Here is a 22,408-nt window from a genome sequence, read left to right as displayed (position 1 = left end):
ATTGAGGTCGAACGTCTGTCAATGCGAGTTTGTCCATCTGAGCTTGCAAGCTGTTTCATGGGTTCCATCAAACACAGCCATATTGGATATGTGTCACTTGAAATACACATGGAGGAAAAATGTGGCTACTGCATGGACTCAATCAGAATTGGGCAGTGTAAATTTAGCCTTGGAGTGTTCCGTTAATATTCATTTCAACCCCAAATAGCAAGTCTTGAGATTTATGTCAGACTTGTATTTTCACTCAACTCCTAATTGACTACCATGAGTAAAATCCCTTTACTCTCTTATTATAACTATAGGTCTGCTACCTCTTGACAGTCCTGTCACCTCCAAGATGTAGAGCATGTTTGTGTATTGGTATTTGGGTATTTGTTTTCTTTGAGTTTATCTCAACCCCCCCCCCCCCCCCCCCCCCCATTGTTAAATTCAATGCATTAATATGAATATTCAAATATTTCCGAGCAGTGGAAATGTTCACGCAGTGCATAATGTTACAGTGGGTTATAACAATACGGTGTATGAGAATACGAATAAAACCTCTTTGTTTTTATATGAACACTTAGGCCTACTACACTATTGTACTTTACTGTTAGTCACAATAGTGCTAAGTCTTCTTTTAGGTGGCACTTGCTGTAAAAAGTTTTTGAGAGAACTACTGCAGTCGAGATAGCTCTTGAAAGCAGGAAAGCAAAGACCTCCATCAAGGCTAAACAAACACACCCAAACACATTTTTCTGACTCTCCTTGAAAAAAAATACAAGAGTTAAGGGTGCCCCTGCAGCTTCTTCGACTAGGTATAGTCAAAAACAAAATTGTGTAAGTAGTTGTTCCGATGCCTAACAAACTTAACCTCCCGACACAAAGAACTAAGACAACAGGCCAAAGTGCACAAGAACCCTTTTATGGCAAAGCCTTGTAAAGTTTACACAGAAGTATAAAAAGAAAAAACGGGAACATGTGATAAAAGCTGGTCATAAGGAAGATCACAACATGTAAAAAGTTAGAATAATGTTGCAGAGTCCATTCTATTTAGAATTTTGAAGAGCAAAACACAAACATGAGCCGATTATATGCTTAAAAAAAAAAACTATAGATTTTTAAAATGTCCGTTTGGCTCCTACAGCTTCAGATTTTAATTTTTTCTTTTTGTCCCCCCCCCCCTTAAGCCTCCACTTGCTGTGTTTTCTCTAGCCTTCAGGTCACGGTGGTGGCAAATTTAATTGCTCCCGTGAGAAAATAATTGCTGCCTTTCATCTCAATCTGAGGACGCTGAGAGAAAAAAACCCGTTTTTTACAGTGTTAAAATGTAGCGCCAACATTTTGGCTTGTCCTTGGACTGGATTACCTTTCTTTAAGATGTGTCGACTTTACAAATGTGTTGGTATGATTTTTATGCGTGTGTGTGTGACTGTGTCCTCCTGTGATGAATCTCAGTGAGACATCTGCTCGGGTGTGGCTGAATTGCAGGCACTCATATTGCACCAGTGTTTGTCCGGTGCACATGTAATGTATAATAATGAGGTGTTCAATGTTTGACGGCATCATAGCAATAATAAGCTGAGTGGCTCAGCTATTTTTGCGCAGGTTGTGATTTTCTAGTGCCACGGGACTCATCTCCTCTTTAGTTGGAGTGCAGGGGACATGCTGCAAAACAAGGCATGTGTATGGATTATTATTTTCAAGCGTTCTCCAGACAAAGGTTAACTGCAAGCCACGCTAGTGTTTGACCGACTTTGACATATGCACTTTTAAAAGCTCATCTGGACATGAGAAGAAAGGAGGCATCGTTGTCATTTTTTATGGGTTGAAAGTGAAACTATGTAGTACGGCTGTGTAGTAAAATGTTTTGTTTTGTTATGCTGTCCCATTTCAATTCTGATCATTCTAGATCGGTGAGTCCTAACCAGTGTGTTGTGGCACACTACTCGGCTATGAGAGATAATTACCAATAAATGTGCAAATCAGAAATTCTGCAATTTTACTTTGGTGCATAAATTATTTACTGGCAATATTAAATTGTTGTTGGTCTATCTATTCCAGTGACATAGTTCAATTTTTTTAGAAAACAAGAAAAAATACATAGTTATCACACTCATTGATATTTTTTATTGACACTGTGACAAAAAGTTGATGGGTGAACACACTTTATTAATTTCTCTGCTTTACATTGAACATGCTTGGGCTCTGTAGGTCCTGCTTCCATATATTCAGCAAGGTCCAAAATGTCTTGGAGGCTCATGAAATTCCTCCATGATCGTAGCCACCATATGAGTCCAATCACTTCAGGCTAAGGCAGAGGAGTGGACAAGATTTGTCTTCGTCAGGCCTTACCCCCTCCCACTAACTTTGATGGGAGCGTTTGACAAATAAAATAAAAAAATTATGAAACAATGTAACACAGGACAAAGAGAAATATTTTTTTACGTATAAAATCACTGGAAATGTAATTAGTTTGGCATCTATTTATTTAATGGTACATTTAATTATTTAATGGCACATTTATCATTGTTTGATTTAATTGATTTAATATTTAATTAAAAACAATGACACATTGAATTAATTAATGACTTTTTTAAATTAAACATTTCAAGGTTTATTTACTTAATCTTGGCATTTTCGGTCTTCTGTAACATGATGCCTGTTATATAAAAGAATAACTGCTTTGCATTCAATTAAACTGATTCAACACAAAATAAATTGAGACAAGATTATTAGTTAAGTATTTCTGATTTTGGTTGCATTTTGTTTTGTCGCTTTAAGTGAGCAAGGCTGCTTAAAACGATCAGTAATGATGAATCTGGTTCTATTGTGTTTTCCACTCTTCCAACAGCCACCAGACCCAGACAACATGCTGGGACCATCCCAAAATGGCGGAGCTCTATCAATCACTGTGTAAGATGCTTTCTTCTTTCTCATTTAGAGGACTTTAACAAGGATGCTTTTAACTGGAAACGGTGTTTTGTTGTTTCAACCTTTTGTCTAAATGTGAATTGCATAAAATGCTGTCTTTTTATGACTCATCTTTCTTTTTCAGCTGACCTGAACAATGTTCGATTCTCAGCCTACCGAACAGCCATGAAACTCAGACGCCTACAGAAGGCTTTGTGCTGTGAGTGCACCCAGGCATTTTTCTGCAGCTTTTGTGCTGGTCAGGGTCATGGGAGATCAGGGGCCAAGTAACTCCGGGTGAGAGGCGAGGTACACTGCGGACCGATCATGTGTCAATCACAGGACTGAGCTCTCTTTTGCGGAGGCCCACTAAGGCACTTTGAAGATTTGATCATGGATCATATCTATCATGTTTTTTCCTTTTGCCAAATCCTGTCCTGGTCTTTATTTCATTTCTTGACTTGATTTCTTGACTTAATTGTTTTTTTGTCACTCCCAATTAGTGTTTACTGTCAAACTAAAGAATACAAAGAATCACTCAACATGTATTTAAAACAACCACATAAGTGACTTAGGCAAGTCTACTAGCATACTGCTAATTACAGGTTATGTATTTAAAACAACCACATAACTGACTTAATTACTAGCATAATGCTAACGCACGAAATGCTAAACTCCGGAGATGGGCGTTGCGGCGTTACTACCAAAAGGAGCACAATGTAGGGATGTTACAAAATAATTGAATTTATTTCCTTGGACCATTGCTAAGACTTGTTACTTTTATTAATGGATATGAATTGCAAGCTTTCAAAGTTGAACTAAATTTAGCAAAAAAAGGGAACAACCTAACCCAAGTTAAAATGTCAAATGTGCAGTGGGAGTCATCATTGTGAACAGCACCTTTCCGTCTGCGTTTTAAATGTCATCTCTCCACCACCATCCTTTTTGCCGGCTTGATGGATACCACCGGCGTTCTTACGCTCTTCTCTTTTCACGTCAGTGGATCTACTGAACATGCCGATAGCCTGCGAAGTGTTCGACCAGCACGGCCTGAAGCAGAATGAGCAGCTGCTCGACATCTCCCAGGTGGCAGCCTGTCTGACCAGCCTGTATCAGCGGCTGGAGCAGAGTCATGCACACCTGGTCAGTGTCCCTCTGTGCGTCGACATGTGCCTCAACTGGCTACTCAACGTCTATGACACGTAGGTGCACATCAAGTTGTCGACTAGTTTGAAGCCATGGCAGACTTTTGAGTTGTCATGTGTTATTTCACAGCGGTCGCAGTGGAAAGATTCGCACCTTATCCTTCAAAACTGGAATCATCTCACTCTGCAAGGCCCACCTGGAGGATAAATACAGATGTAAGTCATAGTCACACTTAAATATCAACCTTAGAAATTGTAGATGGATTATAAATCCTGTAAATACTTGGTTGATGGAATACAAATGAGCTCTTAAAGCGGATGTACTTCCCTTTTCGACCTTCTCCTCTTCTGCCGTAATTTCAATGTGTGAAGTATCAGTCAAAAAGATGTTGCATGGGGTAAATTGCTTCCAAGGAAGACAGAATGTATGAGGTTAGTTGATTTAAAAAATAGATGTGGTGGAAACTCTACCAACTTTGTCATCGGGGCACTGGGAATTCATTGAGTTTTCCGTTGCTCGGCTTAATGGCACGGACTTACTCTTTGGATGCCGAAATGGAAAGCGCAATGTCGCCATCTATCAGGTTAGCCGTTATGCCGGTATGTATTAAAGTAGATACGTTTAGAAAAAAAATCTTCCAAAAACCCAATGACGGAGAGGTTTATTGCACAGATATCTGGTAAATAAAAATTCATCAGAAAAATTACAAACACCTAAACGTATCTCCCCACCATTGGCAAAAGACAGTTGTGATGACACTAAAATAAATAACGATGGTACTGAAATGTTTCCCCTCTTTGACAGTCTTGTTCAGGCAGGTTGCAAGCGCCACCGGTTTCTGTGACCAGCGTCGCCTCGGTCTCCTCCTCCATGACTCTATTCAGATCCCACGGCAACTTGGCGAGGTGGCATCATTCGGCGGCTCCAACATCGAGCCCTCCGTGCGAAGCTGCTTCCAGTTTGTAAGTGCCATCCATTGGCTAAGTGCTCTTGGTCTCAACTGTTTGTTTTCTGACGGGATATTTTTTTGGGGGTCGGGGGGGGCTTAAATCAGACAGCAGTATAACTTAACAAGAGCCTAGCCCAGCCGAGTGGCAGGCAGGATTATGTCACAAACTGATCTTGTAGTAGTGACTGATGTCAGTCATGCAATCAATCTCTTGAAGGTCATTTTCTGACTTGACAAAGTTCAAGCTAAAATAATTATTGAGGGTTGTTTCCTGCCAAACCAATTTGATCATGATACTGTACACTCCAAATTCTTCCTTTGACCCTCTCCAGGCCAACAACAAGCCCGAACTAGAGGCTGCCATGTTCTTGGACTGGATGCGTTTGGAACCCCAGTCCATGGTGTGGCTGCCTGTGCTGCACCGCGTGGCTGCTGCAGAGACAGCCAAACACCAGGCCAAATGCAACATCTGCAAGGAGTGTCCCATTATCGGATTCAGGTCAGCACAATGTATCTCCTTCGGAGCATGTGGGCAAATTTGGGCGCATCATCAATTCCCTTACATAAAGGACAATAAAGCATGAAATGAATTTAGCTTTCGTTGCAGCCTGATATGAAACAAATCGAGACTAATGCTCTTGTCTATACGTGTTGTTGAGTACCGTGCGTGAAGCTGTAAAAGCACCCAGTGGTCTCATCACTACAGTCTTAATCATGTAGCTGGTTTTTTTTTGTAAGGGATGAATTGTATTCTTCAGCGACTGCCTCTGTGAAGAAAACAAGGACAAACGGCAGCTCATTGTCATTGATTGATTCTGTCTTTCATAGTTCCCTATTTGGGCAGCTTCCTTTTGTGATCTCTCCCTCGATTCTCTCACAATGCAGATACCGCAGTCTGAAACATTTCAACTATGACATTTGCCAAAGCTGCTTCTTCTCTGGTCGCGTCGCCAAGGGACACAAGATGCAGTACCCGATGGTGGAGTACTGCACACCGGTATGAGCACATCTATATTCATCCTCTGTCAATAAAACGCCACACATACTTGGTGCCTGACTCTGAAAAGGCTGCCTGTGACAGTGGCCGTCCTTGTTATGAAAATCCTCCTCCTACTCAGATGTGCAATTACCCAGGCTCATTATAGTGCTGGTTTACTGATAGCTTTTCTTTGAGCAAACAGGATATTTTATTCAACAGGCAAACCTTGCAAACTGAAGTCTTCCTGCATTTGTAGTTAATAGCCCAATTAAAAACGAAGATTTAAAGCAACAACCTCATTACTACTAAACACTTTCTCCCAAATGTCTTCATTGCACCTTTTATGTTTTATTGTATGCGTACTGAGGATCAAGCATTCCTACCAATTTCAATTATTGTTGATTAAAAACAAAAAACAAATGCAGCCATTTTTGCTATTTTGGTAGAGCGCTGTGTACAACAAGTACGGATCAACAAAATCACCAATTGATCCATAAATAAGGCGCCCTGGATTATAAGGCGCACTGTGTTTTTAAATTAAAGGCTTTTAAGTGTGCCTTATAGTGCAGAAAATACGGTAATTGTATCAGTTGCTTGGTATTGGTCTCGCTGAGTACACATCAGTCTAAAAATATTTCTATATATTTAAGAAAATCTAAATCATTGCAAAAAGTTTTACTTGGGAAAACAAAATGAATAAATTGACACCCTATGTACTTTTCCACCCATTAGAAATTGTAATCGGCATCAACCAAAATCCATCTTCATACATAGTAAATGCAATACCCCACAAAATTGACTAGAATTGACTGTGAGCTTGGTGGATAAAACTGTCCAAAAGTCTGACACTTTTCCCCCTGAGTCATGAAAGTACATCTGCTTAAAGCAAATAGCTGGCTGGAATATAATCACACCAGGTCGCCACTGGGTTTTCCATGTCACGACAAAAGGTGCGAGCCACCGGCAAGCTCGCAAGCTAACGGGCTTCAAAGACTCCTCTCAGCCTGCGGACAGACATTGAGCTTGTCTGCATCTTCACCTCCTCGCTTGGGATTTAACATAACGGCACTGAGCGAGCTGTTTGATCAATTGTGGCATACAGGGAAGATGCGTTTTCAGGGTGTCGCCATAGCTAGCTAGTTGCTGCAGTTGTTAAACTGGGTCTTGTAATAAAAGTAGCAACATTTTGCATGAGGCTTGACTCATGCCAGCTGCCCACTGAGCTCTGTTTTGGCCACACACCAAAAAAATTGTCATAACAAGCCTGCAATCACCAAACGTGTCATATAATTGGAAACAAATATCTGAATTAACCTGACATGGTCCTTAGATGAAATGAATAAATGGAGGCCATTAATGCTGGGTCACACCCCTTTAAATCCCTACAGTGTAAGCTGAATCAGAATATGACATTGGGGAAATGTGATGGGGCGCCACGATCTTCTAACAAAGCCTTGGTGATTGATGCATCATTAGTATTTTTCTGTCCATGGTCAGTGATTTAATCCTCTTGATGAAAAAGTTCAATCTTACAGAAATGATGTAGCTCATCTTTGCCAAGCAAATCCTTTTTCTTGGTTGAGTACATGGGAAATGAAAATTTCACTGCAATGACACACCACTTTGTTCATTATTGGTTAAAAAGACCTCTTTTTTTTTTTCTCCAGACTACATCTGGTGAGGATGTCAGGGATTTTGCCAAGGTGCTGAAGAACAAATTCAGGACGAAGCGCTACTTTACCAAACACCCACGCATGGGCTACCTACCAGTCCAGACCATTCTGGAAGGCGACAACATGGAAACGTGAGTTTCCTATAAAAATGCCCACTTACCACCCCTAAGCAGAGCAATGGACATGAAGTCTGTATCTATTGGAGGCAAACATTTTTTTTTTTCTCAAAGCGTCCCCATGGTGTCGATACTCATTCCAGCTTTTCTTCCCACAAAATACTGAAGATTTCCATAATTCCATCAGTTTTTTTAGCAGCCTGATACAGGCCAAGATTTTGATAAAGTATGACTGTAAGGTAATTCAGTAATTATGGAAACCAGATGGTGATGCACAGTGTAATTAACGTTGCATTGTAGTTTATGTTTTATAAATAGTACTATAATTACACCTGCAGCTGTATGAAAAGTTGTTTTCAATGAGGTGTTTGTTATAACAGTGGTCCACATTCCTTTGACAATGACATGACTTGATTTTGTATGTAAGCTATCACTAACTTAGAGCAATGCAATATTAAGGTCGTAATTACTAGAAATAGAAACATAGTATGTTGGTCGTAAATGAAAAATACAAATGAACAAAAAGTGAATTAAATCTTACTTTATGTCTATGTAGCTTGCACATTTGGAATAAATAGTAGATTGTTTTTTGAAAAAATATGACATGCCTGTCCATTAAAATAACTAATAATAATTCAACACAACTTATTTGTTTGTCAGTCAGCTCCCATCATGCCTTCAGACACCACCAGTATCATCCCATATATTTATTTTAATATTTTTTTTCTGTCTTGCAGCCCTATCACACTGATCAACTTCTGGCCCGTGGACCACGCGTAAGTACCTGTGTTCAGTTCTGCATCTGCCCTCATAGTGGATGAACTAGAACAGTTTCCTAAACCATTACTGAGTCATAATGGAAAAGCACCAATCAAAAATTAAACATAAAATAATTATATATGGTATGTAGACTCGAAGCTGTTGGCAAAATTTGAACGTAGCCTCTCACTTCACACCTAACTTCCCTCTTAGTATCTCTGCCCAAAGAAATACATTCCTTCTTCTTAATTTGTTAGTAACCTGAATTTGGCAACCCGTCAAGAAACCACACTAACACACTAACCCCCCCACAAGCTTGTGTAAGCAGCAATGCACAAGCAGCATAATAATAATTGACCCATCCCCCGGTCACGCTTTTATCTTTACACTCTTTGATTGGTTAATTTTATTCATGCCATAAAAAGTTAAGAAATAAAGATTAGAGGCATGAAAGGGGACCAGAGCGTGATAATTCCCCCCACACACACAATTTAAAATGCTATTGTCAGATTGTACTTTTTTACCATACAATACATTACATTTAATCCTTCTGGCTGTCACGATGCGTCGCTTGTATAGATAGATGAACAAAAATGCATTATTGATAGTAAATCATTTATTTCCCTTCCATGTATAATGGCTTTACCATCTTAATGCACAGGCACAGTTCCAAAGAAATAACTGCTTGATACGAAGTAGCCCTAAAGGAATGTTTCTAGTGAAATGTGTAATTTCTCGTGAAGAAAAACACTGCATAGTGGTTTAGGTCCTCCGAGATGGCTGACTTTTATTTATCTCATGCCGACACTGCCCTTCTGTGGGCTCCTGTGGCGTAAGTGTGCGTATGGATTAATGAGTCTCCCGGTTGCATTTCACAAAGCTTCTGCCTTGTCTATTTTTAATTTTTTCCGGCAGGCCCGGCACATCCCCTCAGCTCTCGCATGACGACACGCACACTAGGATCGAGCACTACGCCAACCGGTAACACACACACACACACACACACGCACAAACACGTACACAGTCAGCACCTGCTGCCGTGCGCAGCCTTATGAGTCTTGTGCTCCTCCAGAGAGCCTTCTCAGACCTGGGAACATTTTGATTGATGTGATTTGGAATCGTCATTATTTTGGGAGAAATTATAAAGCACTGCACACTTCCTGCAAGGGGATGCGCATCCTCCCTTCCCCCATCCCACCTATGTAACCCACATGGGATCAGCTGCCCTGATTCTTTCCTGACGCAGTGCTTGTCCAAGTTCCAGTCCATATCATTTCAATTAACGAATTTGAGTTTTATCAATACAGTTTTATTCATTCAGGGTCCCACTTCAATCCTTTTTGGGTGGTGAGTGACCTGACAGTGAGCCCATTCCAAAATCACACTCGTAACTTAAAATACTTGTGTCTCAAAGCATCTTTACCTATTGAAATGAATGTAAATGTCATTAATCTGTTCAAGCCCCCCCCAAGTACTTGGAACGTGTTTTTAATGAGAAAACTGGCACTCTATAATGTAATACTTTGTAAAAACATACATTGACGTAATTTAATACAATTAAAATGCATTAAATAGCTCCCAATACATTGCTCATTCAGGAGTGCACGCCTTGTAGTGACTTAGCTATAGAACTGGATGTCTCCAAAAAATCCATATCCTTTCCAAATGTCTTTCTGTCCAAATAATGCCAAGCTCATATTTCAGGTACTCTTTTTATCATTTAACATCAGCGACACGCACCATGATCAATGTTACATATGTCGTGGCTTTAGAAGCTGTGATGGTGCCATGGTTATCGATTTATTTAAAGATGGAGAGTCTGGACATCTTGCATCATGCAGGGTGTCAGCGTGGGCTCTTTAAACCTCGGTCAATACGCCAACTCAGAAAAATCCATGAATATTGTTAAGGTACCACAAAGAGTCAAGGTCGTAGCCATCTAAAAAATATTGACGAGGGCCTGAGTAACATCCATTTTGAGTCAAACTGCGGACTGTTCAACAAAGTCGCGAATCAGTGTGGACCTCCTGGTATTTGCTGGGTGGCAGTCACATGTTAGATCCCCAAAAGTTCTTGTGTATAATTTTCTTTCTAATCTCCTGAGGCAACACTTTGCTTTTTCTTTGTTTGTTTTAAGAAACCAAATCCAAAATCAATCTAGACTTTATAGCCTTTCAGACACTTTCTCATCGGGCTTATGTTGCCATTTTTTTCCTTCGGTACAACATGGTTGTAATGGGACACTTTAAAATATAAAGTCATGTTCACAACTGACTGCTCTGTTTCTTCCACAGGTTAGCAGAAATGGAGAACCGTAATGGCTCTTATCTGAATGACAGTATCTCACCCAATGAGAGCATGTGAGAAACACTTTCTGTTTGCTTTGTTCTTTATTTTTGTCATCGCTCATGGATTGGCTGACTGCGCTTCCTCCTTTGCACACATGAATTGATTTGGGAAGATAGCCATTCCTGCTTTTGCATCGTTTGCATGGTCCTCAGTGCATGTGCATATTAGCATTTTGCTTTTGCTATGTCACTGATTTTGTTTGTATTATGTACATTTTAAATGATGTGCAAAGATTATTGCACATGACATACAGTAGGTCATTGTAATTTGCTTTCTCAGCATTGTTAGCATTTGTTTGTTTTACTTCAGGCTAATAGGACTCTGGAATTGTGACATACCGTTAGCCAAACTTGTCTCTAGCACATTACTCTTCTCCATTTCCCTTTTTATTACCTAATAACAAACAATTCATCATTGTGCTCAATTTGAACTTTGTCCCACCCCTGCAAATGAAAAATAGGGATGTGTGAATATTTTCTTCTGACAATATTGCGTTGTATAGAAAGTTAGAAACATGGTTATTTGCTGTAGCCGGAGAATGTATCTGAAAACGTTGGCTCAGTTAGAAGACTTTGTGTTGATGAATTGCTGTGCAATCCTCCTAACAGATTTTGTGTCTTTTTTTTTCTTTTTTAACAAAGCCCTGTTTGTTGCTTCGACAAGCGCTTCATGCTCATTTTTGTGCGTGTGCTGTGCATGTTTGTTTGCAGTGATGACGAGCACATGTTGATCCAACACTACTGCCAGTCTCTGAACCAAGGCTCTCCCCTCAGCCAGCCCCGCAGCCCGGCCCAGATTCTCATCTCCATGGAAACAGAGGAGAAGGGAGAGTTGGAGCGGGTCCTCGGTGACCTGGAGCAGGAAAACAGGTCAGTGGCAATCGCCTTTTGACCACGTCCTTTTTCAAAGCCTCTGTCGAACCGCTGCCAAATAAATACCTTCAGCATCTTGGAATCGTGCCTTGTCGTGTCTCTCTGGCTCAGTAGGACTGAGCGATCACATTGCCAGATTACTAATGTCATCATCGGGTCTGCCTGGTCCGCAGGAAGCTGCAAGCTGAATATGACCGTCTGAAGAAGGCGCACGATAGGAAGGGTCTGTCCCCGCTTCCATCGCCACCAGAAATGCTGCCGGTGTCGCCGCAGCGAGCGCGAGACGCTGAGCTCATTGCCGAAGCCAAGCTTCTGCGGCAGCACAAGGGACGCCTGGAAGCCCGGATGCAGATCCTGGAGGACCACAACAAACAGCTGGAGTCTCAACTGCATCGACTCAGGCAGCTCCTGGAGCAGGTTCATCAAGCTCACGCACGCATCTTTGTTCCGTGACCATGCTCCTCACACAAATCACTTGCATCTCAAGGCACCACTGTAGATTGTACTTTGCAGTGAGTATTTTTACATTTGGCCGTGTGTCTAACGTGTGTTCTGTTGGCAGACGGACTCCAAGGTGAACGGCACCGCTTTGTCCTCCCCTTCCACCTCATCTCAGCGCTCTGACTCCTCCCTGCCTCAGCTGCGCGTGGCTGCCAGCCAAACCACTGACACAATGGGTGAGAAGACACGCTAGCGCTCACGCTTTAATCCTTTCATTTTCAGGATTTTATGAACTGGAGGCTATTCGGTTGTTGTCCATTAAAAAAAAAGGGAAAACCCCTCAATGATTACTGAAATGTAAAACCAAATGTTCATTTTTAATGAATCTGTAATGTAATGAAGATGAATTTATTAATTTATCAATTTATTTGACTTTGTATGAAGAAAAAAAAAAGGGCTCGAGGTGAAAATGGCCTATAATCTACGTATATCCTTGCGGTTTTAGGTGACGATGAGTTTTCCACCCCTTCCCACGACGCATCTGGACTGGAGGAAGTGATGGAACAGCTCAACAACTCTTTCCCTCATAGCCAAGGTGAAGACGTTTGCTTTTCGATCAATTATGATGACCAGTCCATTCTTGTAGATCTTTCACTTAAACTTCACCTTTCCTCTCTCTGACTAATACTGATTTTCCTTCTTCTTTATTGTCCTTTCTTACCTTTTTGGGGGGTCCAGGAGGGAGAAGGGGACACCAATGAGAGGTTAGTTCTATATTAACGGCCCTTCTTGGCTTATTGTTTTTTTTTTTCTGGGGGAAGGTATACAGTATGGGTCCTGTAAGCATAAAGGGAACAAAAAGAAAGATAGAATAAGATATTTTCAGATGTGTCCCTGAATTTGTGTAAAAACCAGATGAATTGAATCTATGTATGTTTGGACAATAGTGCATGCATACTACGAACAAGCAGCAGTATTTAAAAATTAAAACCGCAGTGAAAGCATGAACCATTAATAGTCTAAAATAAATATGGTGCTTTCGAGTTTCATTAAAAATACAAAATAACTGGAATAATGCAAAGGGTCCCACCAGTTCTGCCTATGTTGGGTTAGCATCACTCCAGTCCAACAAAGCACTATGTCAGTTTTAATATTCTTTTTCTTCATTACACTGTCAAGTTCATGCTGTTTTAACGTATATGACGTATAGTATTTGTATAGTAAAGTGTTTTTTTTAATGGCTTGACACCTCACATTGATGTATTTAATTTCAAATCCATTGTGATGGTGTATAAGGCAATATCATAAATCTTTTCCAAAGACTTATGGTGCTTTAAGTGTAGAGAACAAGAGTCAAGTAAGAGCCCAATGGTACTGACATTATTGTGTGTGTTTGTGTATACATGTATATACATACTATTTCATTATTGCTCACTTTGTTTTCCAACTCTCTCCCTCCGCAGGTCCTAGCATTGGATGTTTGTTCCACATGGCCGACGATCTGGGCCGTGCTATGGAGTCCCTGGTCAACGTCATGACGGATGAACAAAGCGCCATCAAGGACTCACCCTTCTGACACTGCACCCCCAAGCCCCACGCATCCACCTCCTCCCATTTCTTAGTCAGTGGAGCTGAATTTGAGAAAGACTTTACAAACAAAATATAAAACGTCTATTTTTGTGAAGGATTGCGGTTCCAGCAATGACTTAAAATAAAATTTAAACAAAAAAAGCAAAAAGTAACTTGTAGATTTAGTAGTTTCTTAAATGTCCCGAAGTTGTTTTATTGGGGGGAAAAAAGGCTGGTTTTTAAACTTCTATGCAATTGTATTAAAAAAAAAAAAAAAAAAAGTTTCTCGGGAGAGGCAGGCAACAAAGAAAGATATGTGTGTTTAGTGTGGTTCTATGTTTGCATCGCTTTGTAACGGGAAAATAAGCATTTCAGACGTTTGTATTACAACAAAAGAGAATGATTGTAATAATAAGGGTGTTTACTAAGAGGAAAATGTCTTTATATAACAACGTACAATACTGTTAAGGTAATGCAGGCATCCTGTAACTTTACAGTACGTTGTGTGTGTGTGTTTCTGTGTATTGGTGGTCCCAATGCAGTACAGTACTCACATTTTTGTTTCCTTTGTCTCCATCATCCATCTTGAATAGGCTTCGCACTATTTAATATCCGTATCAAATAACAAATTTAGTCATCCTTGGATGATGTGGGGGTTTATGAGGGGAGTGAAAAGTGCATGTCAGAAAATAATCAGACATTGGATTAGATTGGATTTCATGATTTTCGGAACACAGTTTATCTCTGTTAGTCACGGCTTTGTTACGTTGAGTAAGACTCATGGCCGCCCAAACTTGAGTTGCAGTGTAGCTTTGCCGAAAGTGTTTAGAGAATTTGAAATCCTTTTGATTTTTCATGAAGGGTTCATTTGCTTGAGATTGTAAAAAATATGCCGCTTATTGCACTGGCACACATTTGCATTTAGTCACTGCCTGTTGGTTACAAACTGCACACTGGTTTTAGTTTTGTAGTTCAAGATCTTCCTGTATGTTTGTTTTTGTTTTCGTTAAGGCTGCTCACTTTAAAATGACTCAAATTGATCAAACGTTATTTAAGTTCCCACTGAGTGCAAACTCTACTTGACCTCACTTATGGAAACAAATACAGAGGTTGTTGCTCTACTGTAGCCAAGTCCTTGAATGGAGCTTGAAATGAGAATGTTTTGAATGTATTCACTGCATTTGTCTTCTCTGTCGAGACAATTCAACAGCTACTACTGCTACTGTCATAGCTGGGACATACAGTACCTGCATATTATCTGTGTATTCATTTTAATTGTGCTTATGTCTTTGTTTTCAAAGTGTGATTTGTTTTGATGTTGTGGGGTTATTACTAAGCATGCATGAGTGGCTAAATGAAATCCATTTGTAATCGATGAAAGGATGATGATAGACACACGCACACACATACTCTGCTGCATGACTCATCATTATTTTATTTTGAGCAAGACACTGAATTAGTTTCTCGTTTTTAACTTTTATGTCATTCTTGCAACACAATATTTCGCAGCATATCAGATTCCACCAACTATATGCCTTACTACTACTGTATTATAAAAAAAAATGCTTTACTGTACATCAATAAAGCACGCAGTTACATTGATCTGATTTACATGAGGTTCAGCGTTACATCAGGAGGTTTTTTTGGAAAGTCAATGAGATGAGTGCTTCCAGTATTCCTGGGGGGGGGGGGGTCAGCATTAATGCAGTACTTGAAAATAATGAAGGCAATACTAACTATTGACAGCTTGGGCTCATTTTGCATATTGGTGGTGTGCCGTGAGGTTTTTGCAATGTAAAATTAAAATACAGTCCGTACAATCGACAGTGACCACGACCTTGCCGTCGTTTGTGACGTTACTATCTACCACCACCAAGTGTCGTTGTTACAATTGCGGCGCGTTCGACCCTGCCAACCCGGAAATGTTAAAGTCACGTGACTAACTTCCCGGAAGCAAAGCGAGGGTAAAAACAAAGTTTAAAGCGCGCTCCGAACGTGAAATTGTTGGGTGCATTAGAATGTGATCATTTGTTTATTTTGGGTTGACTGTCACCGAGCAGCGAAAGGAAAGCAAGATGTCAGGTTTCAGCGCCGAACTTATTGACTACCTGGAAGGAAGGATTACATTTGAGGAGTTTGACAGGAGGAGAGACGAGAGAAAAGCCAAGGTAATTTAGACTAATTTTGTCCTGTCAACAATACAAATGAACTAAATGTCATTCATACACCCGGAACGATGTTTTCTTTTCCTGAAGTGACACAAAGTGAGACGATTTTACTCGTATTTTATTTTAAGTGCTGCAACATTTTCAAATTTAAATGGATGGATTTTTAGATTTGTGTCTGCGTTAAATCAAGGGAATTGTGGATATTCTGAAACTGTGATATTGTATAATTCATTAAACAAATGTTTGTATTTTGTTTCTCGGTTTTCTGGAGCGAAATTGAAACAATCCCATGAATTGTACATTGCCACAACATTTGCAGTTGCAGAAGTTCCCATGATGTTAGAATAGTGTACAAGTAATTAGAAAACTTATCTCAGAATAACCTAGCTATAAATAAAGCAACATGAAAGGAGAATAGAAAAAGATCATTTGCACCCATGTAGCCCATGAGAAGTTTACTGAAGGAAAGTAAAAGGTTTTACTCAATTATATAAGAGCACAACAAGAATGTATGATTAACAAAAACAAGGTAGTTGAGGAACCCCTTGATTACTAAAATATGGCTATATTGCAAATATGTAGAAGATAAACTCAGTCGGTTGCTTTGGACCTATGTTTAGCATTAATGTGTTATATTGTTATATTACAGTAGCTCGCAGCTAACAAAATATTGTTTGTCTTTCAGGAGTTGCTCGTGTCAGTTAAAAATGAGGAGGTGGTGCAGCCTTGCACGTCCACGCACAATCATGGAACAATTGGTAAATTGTAGCGTCATAGCTTTCTGGATGTGTGCCCTTAAGTTTGAATTGTAATGCCCATCTTTGATGTAGGAAATTGTTGATGATTCTCAGGACCCAAGAAGAGTCTCTTTATTAAAGTTGTTGAATCCCCTCATCCCCCGCCTTCTCTTCATAGGGTCAGAAGAAGAAGGAATCAGCCCTGGCGTTCAGCAAGCCTTTGCCTCAATGATTGGCGAAGCCACCGACCAAGTATTGTCAGATGAGGATAATGACAGCTTGGGCTATGTTGATGACAAGAATGATGAGGATTTCGCAGTGGAAGAGGAGGACTATGTGGAGGACGATGATGAGGAGGAGGAGGAGGAAGAAGAAGTGGTGGGGGAGAAGGGACATTTTAAATTGAAAGTTAAGGACAAGAGTGCAGAGGGGAGGGGGAAGAGGAGTTTTGAAACCGAAGACAAGGAATGTGAGGACATGTCAGTGGGAGATGTGCTTGCACTGGAGATGGAGCTAACCCGTGAAAACAAGAAAATGATGAAGGTGAGTTTCAAAATTGGAGACTTCCCATGGAAATACTGTCGGATTTGGGGATAGCTCTGACTTCATTTCATTGCCTCCTACTCTGCTTGCAGGAACGACGCAACCGCAGTAAACTTCCCCGAGCGCTCAGAGGCCTGATGGGTGAGGCGAACATTCGTTACGCCAGAGGAGAGAAAGACGATGCCATTGCCATGTGCATGGAGATCATACGACAAGGTATGAACATGTTTTTGCTTCGTTGCATCGCCTGTCACCATCCGGTCATCATCTCTCCTGGCCCTTGCAGCCCCACTGGCCTACGACCCTTTCTCCACGCTTGCCATGATCTATGAGGACGAAGGCGACTTGGACAAAGCGCTGCAGTTCAGTCTGATCGCTGCCCACTTGAACCCCACCGACTGTGAGGAGTGGATTAGGCTGGCGGAGGTCTCTCTGGAGCAGGAGAACGTCCGGCAGGCTCTAGTCTGCTACAACAAAGGTCTGCCTGGCATTTCTTCTTCTCGCTGTGTTTTTGCAATGTTAAGAGTCACTGCTTATTGTTGCCAGTGGCAGGTGCAGCAAAATGCTTTTCCATGAGATGGCAAAAAGTAGCATTAACCTGTACACTCAGAGTTTTGTTCAACTGAATAAAAAATGCTTGTGGGAACAGCTCTGAAATAACCAATGCCATCCCGCAGCCGTCAAGTACGCTCCCACCAATATCCGCTACCTGTGGGAACGCTGCAGCCTCCTCATGCGTCTGGGGGAGCACAAGCAGTGCATGGATGGCTACCGCCGAATCTTGTCCCTGCTGCCAATGGACGAGGGTGAACACTTCATGCAGCTCTCCAAGGACATGGCCAAGTAAAGAACTCACACTAGTTGACTCAACACAGATCTGGTCGATTGGCCAATATTTTGCATTTTATGCACATGTTGTCATCACCTGTTATGTTTTTAAATCACAATCAATGACATAATTGATCGGCTCCAAGAAATAAGACATTGCGGCTGCGGTGTCTTCCACATACATATAGTACATTAACTGAAAATACAGTGATCGGCTCAAATAATCCTGATCATGTAAAAGTGAACGCCCACGTTTGACCACTCCACATTTTGGAGATGTGAGGATTTGGGCCGAAAACAACGCTATATCGTATTATCATACCGTACAAAATTGCATTTGGTTATAGTTACGCACTTCTAAATTGCTTACACATCTTTAATCCTTAGGAGTTACTATGAAAGTAGCGACCTGCCCTCGGCACTCGGTGTAATCGAGCAGGCCCTGGCACGACACCCCGACCTGGTTAGCGATGACATCATCAACATGGCAGCCGAGCTCTACATCACCAACCATCAATACGAAAAGGCTTTGGAGGTACTCCAGCACGCATTACAACAGCAGCAAATACTATACATTGCTTGTGAATGGAGAATCATCCTCGTCTCCTCCTTCAGGTCTTGGTCCAGTTTGTGGGTGTGGTTTTGATCCGGGATGAAAGTCACCCAGAGACGCCAATTAAAGTTGAGAATTTAATTGAGAACGAGGTAAAGAACGATGAGGCGCAGCCATTGATTGTAGCAGAAGTGGCGCCAACGGACAAATGTAAGTCGTGAAAAATTGAAAGATTTTGCTAGGTGATTCAAGAAAATTGAAGCAATCCGAAGCTTCAAGAGACTCCACGATGACTGAAAGGCAGTAAATAAAACTGAGCCTATGTCGTTCACCAGCTGACATCAAGGATGTTCAGGTTCCAGACGGCATCCCGGTGGACCTGAAGGCCAAGCTGATTGTCTGCCTCATCCATTTGCAAGTCTGTGCACCCTTGGAGGTAGCAGAGGATTTTGCTGTGACCATTTTCTCGTTCGAACGGGGATATAATCAAAGCCTTTTTCTTCCAGGCCCTAGTCTCCTCACTGATGGAGCAAAGTCCAGAGGACATTGGCGACTTATACCTGGACGTGGGGGAGGCCTACCTAGAGAAGGCAGCGTACATGTCTGCTCTACCTTTGCTGTCTGCGCTTGTCATATCCGAGAAATACAACCTGGCTGTCGTCTGGCTTCGCCACGCAGGTACACACACAAAGACAATAACATCATTGATTAAGGAAAAGTAAAAGTCAGCTCAGGTTAACCAAACCCAATGTAATGTTTAATGTTGCCCACTGCATCATAAGCCACCAGCGACTTGTAACTCCATGGCAGAGTGTCTGAAAGCGCTGGGTGAAATGAAAGCAGCGGCTGAAAGCTTCACGAAAGTGGTGGAGTTGGCGCCGCAGCACCTCGAGGCGCGGCTGTCGCTCGCCACCCTGCAGCAGCAGCTCGGCCGGCCAGATTGTGCCCTCAAGGCGCTGGAGTCCATGTACGACAACGACACACTTGCACGAGACTCCTCTGCAGCGCAGAAGGCAGGTGATATGTCTCTTAACTCTTTGGTTAAGAGGCAGATGTTTCATCAGTGCATGTCTGCAGGAACTGAAGCTCCTCCTGCACCGGTCCGCGCTACTGAAAACGCAGGGACTCATCCAGCACTACTTGGATGCTGTGATCACCATGATATCGATCCTGCTTAAGGTTGCACATCTTATTTTCTCGAGTGTTGTCTCCTGCCTGTACGGCATGTCAAAATAGGTGGAATGTGTGTTTTTGTACATGCCAGGTGGCCATGCAGCGCGCCCAGGTGTGTGTGCGCTCTGTCATCTTATCAGGAGAGAATCACCTGCGCTTGGTGAAGGTTGGGGACATGCCGTCGGACATCGATGACCCGGAAGCGGCCTACTTGGAAATCACGTGTATGTCCAGACCTTTTGGGTACTGGTTTATGAGCGATGCTATACAACCTCCAATGCCTTTGCTGATGCCTACAATAGGTAAAACCAAAGTCCTGTCCAAAGAGGACTGGTGGCAGCTGCTGCTGAGCTGCGTGCTGACAATGTGCGATGTGCAACGTTACGAAGAGGCGGAGTTAATGGTCGAGTCCGCTATGGAGTTCTACTCCTTCTATGACATCAAGCCCAGGAGAAAGGAGTTGGAGTACCTCGGCCTCTCAGCCAACATCCTGGACCGCAACCACCACAAGGCCTACAACTACATCAGGTATGAGAAGTGAATTGTTTCATTCGTGTGTCACGTCTCTTATTTTTTCTTCCCTCTTTTCCATCAGGTTGATGCTGTTAGAAGATGTGGATCAGCCTCAGCTTTGGAATATATTTAATCAAGTAAACACACGTCTTTGCGTTTATCTTCTTTGAACATACAATGCAGTGATTCCCAATCACTGTGCTGCAGCACATTTAGCTGCCATGAGAAATCCTCAGGAAGGAATTGTTTGTTCTCTTGAAAGAAACCACAGTGCCCGACAAACAACAACCAATAAGTGACAGAAGACATGACTTTGACGTGTTTTTGCAACACTACTGTCAACTTCTGTTTTTAACAAATATGACAAAAAACGATTATCGTCACAACCTTCTCTTTTGTTTTTCCAGCAAATATTTGATCTTGGTTAATCTATCCATGTCAGCTGACATGTAATGACAAGTAAGCTCCTTCAGGAGATGACAGAAGGTACAATCAACCTGTTGTCCTCGCTTCACACAATCGGCTCAAGATTTTACACTCTAGTACTTTTTGGCAAGATTTTTGTTGGACTGTGTGCCATGGGAGCTTTTCTAATGTAAAATATGTGCCTAATTAAGGTTGGGAAACACTGAATCATGTCGAGCAGAATACTCACACTTTTTCTTCCTTTAGCTGACAATATCCTCCCACCACCAACGTCATCATCGCTTTTGTCTGCGTCAGCTTTTGAAACATCCCGATAACCGCGCCCTGTGCATCCTCTGCGGACACAACGCCATGGTGTCAGGCAGCTTTAAACACGCCTTGGGTACCACCCGCCGACCGTGATTAACGCTCATCCAGTTGCAAATGGAATGATGTGCGTTTGACGTGGTCTTTTTGTGTCCAGGCCAGTACATCCAGGCCTTCCAGGCTCAGCCAGATGAGCCGCTCCACAACTTGTTTGTGGGCCTCACCTTTTTCCACATGGCATCCCAGAAATATGTGGCAAAGAGACACCTACTGGTTGTTCAGGTAAATTGCATTTGACTGCATCTGTGCTTTTGGCAATTGCGATGACGTCAAATGTTTTTTTTTTTTTTTCAGGGTTTCACCTTCTTGCGCCAGTACGTGGAACTGCGTGGGGAGTGTCAAGAGAGCATGTATAACTTGGGCAGAGCATTGCACCAGATGGGCCTGACACATTTAGCAATTCATTTTTATCAGAAGACTCTTCTACTGCCTATACAGACACTAGAGGTACTTTTCCATTTCATGCTTGGCGGCAGCATAAATAGTAAAATGACGAAAGTTATCTTTTGATACGTTTCTCTGGGCAGTTGGTGCCAAGGTTTCGGAAATTCATGAAATAACTCAAACTAAAATCATAGCTAAAATATCCTCCGTTATCATCTTTTACATTTGATTTCATACATTACCTTTTGAGGCGTTATTTTAAATGGGTTTATTTCTGTATTAATGTATGTCCATACAGAAGAACAAAGGTAGAACATTTGTTCAGAAATTTTACTTTGCGTTACTTTATTACCTTATTTCTACTAGTGGTAAAGACCAAACTAAAACAAAGCATGTTTGAAAAAATAAAAACTACTAAGCCCACTCTTAAAACCCAATTCAAAGTTACCTAATACAAGAAATGAAACAAAACAAATAACTTTAATGATAAATCCAAAGCCGTTGTTTTCCATGCAAATTCTTGAATGAAGTTCCTCTGAGATGCTTCCTCACAAGAACCTTTCCTCCACCCACAACAACAGGGTATCGCTGATGACCAAGTAGATCTGAGGAGGGAGGCCGCCTTCAATCTGTCCCTCATTTACCAGGCAAGTGGCAACATTGAGATGGCCCACAATCTCATCAGCACCTATTGCATCATCTGACAATGGGCCAGGCCTGCAACGAGGAGAATGAGAGCCACTGTTAAATTGTCATTAATGCAAAAACAATTATGATCATGTAGAAATATCATGTATGAATATTAGTTCTTTTTTTTAACATTTTAAATATAAAAGTTTAATATATTTAATTTAAAAAAAAGTCTTCTTCATTCTTCTCTGTGCTGCTTATCGCCGTGGTATATGATTTTATTTTATTGTGACAAAAAGATGGATGGACAGACTTTCTGTTGTTGCGAGGATTAAGGCGCTG

At 41.5% G+C, this 22,408-nt stretch overlaps 2 protein-coding genes across 6 annotated transcripts in view; both read left to right on the top strand.

Moving 5' to 3' along the window:
- Window positions 1–15,347, top strand: part of dmd (dystrophin) — a 96,530-nt gene extending 81,183 nt beyond the window's left edge. For 4 of the 5 annotated variants that reach the window (XM_049753387.1, XM_068649914.1, XM_049753391.2 and 1 more), the window contains 16 exons: window positions 2,834–2,895; window positions 3,038–3,112; window positions 3,893–4,094; window positions 4,168–4,253; window positions 4,843–5,000; window positions 5,320–5,486; window positions 5,873–5,984; window positions 7,634–7,770; window positions 8,493–8,531; window positions 9,430–9,495; window positions 10,809–10,874; window positions 11,574–11,732; window positions 11,909–12,152; window positions 12,298–12,412; window positions 12,682–12,771; window positions 13,640–15,347. In XM_049753387.1, coding sequence (XP_049609344.1) covers window positions 2,834–2,895; window positions 3,038–3,112; window positions 3,893–4,094; window positions 4,168–4,253; window positions 4,843–5,000; window positions 5,320–5,486; window positions 5,873–5,984; window positions 7,634–7,770; window positions 8,493–8,531; window positions 9,430–9,495; window positions 10,809–10,874; window positions 11,574–11,732; window positions 11,909–12,152; window positions 12,298–12,412; window positions 12,682–12,771; window positions 13,640–13,752 — 1,891 coding nt within the window. In that variant the 3' untranslated portion in view covers window positions 13,753–15,347. The remainder of the gene's footprint in view (window positions 1–2,833; window positions 2,896–3,037; window positions 3,113–3,892; window positions 4,095–4,167; window positions 4,254–4,842; window positions 5,001–5,319; window positions 5,487–5,872; window positions 5,985–7,633; window positions 7,771–8,492; window positions 8,532–9,429; window positions 9,496–10,808; window positions 10,875–11,573; window positions 11,733–11,908; window positions 12,153–12,297; window positions 12,413–12,681; window positions 12,772–13,639) is intronic. The other variant, XM_049753388.2, reaches the window with a different exon arrangement.
- A 144-nt stretch (window positions 15,348–15,491) lies between these two features.
- Window positions 15,492–22,307, top strand: gtf3c3 (general transcription factor IIIC, polypeptide 3). Its single transcript, XM_049753447.2, has 19 exons — window positions 15,492–15,913; window positions 16,599–16,671; window positions 16,829–17,193; window positions 17,286–17,409; window positions 17,480–17,671; window positions 17,871–18,036; window positions 18,409–18,556; window positions 18,637–18,784; window positions 18,910–19,010; window positions 19,081–19,252; window positions 19,385–19,587; window positions 19,652–19,753; window positions 19,839–19,971; window positions 20,050–20,275; window positions 20,343–20,397; window positions 20,933–21,068; window positions 21,150–21,274; window positions 21,347–21,499; window positions 22,018–22,307. Exons 1-19 carry the CDS (start codon window positions 15,821–15,823, stop codon window positions 22,138–22,140), a joined length of 2,838 nt encoding a protein of 945 aa, XP_049609404.1. The 5' UTR covers window positions 15,492–15,820; the 3' UTR covers window positions 22,141–22,307.
- The last annotated feature ends 101 nt before the right edge of the window (window positions 22,308–22,408 follow it).

The sequence above is a fragment of the Syngnathus scovelli genome, chromosome 2 (genome assembly GCF_024217435.2).
Source record: "Syngnathus scovelli strain Florida chromosome 2, RoL_Ssco_1.2, whole genome shotgun sequence".
NCBI lineage: Eukaryota > Metazoa > Chordata > Actinopteri > Syngnathiformes > Syngnathidae > Syngnathus > Syngnathus scovelli.
The sequence above is the reverse complement of the archived record's forward strand: the minus strand, read 5'-3'. Positions and strand labels throughout refer to the sequence as shown.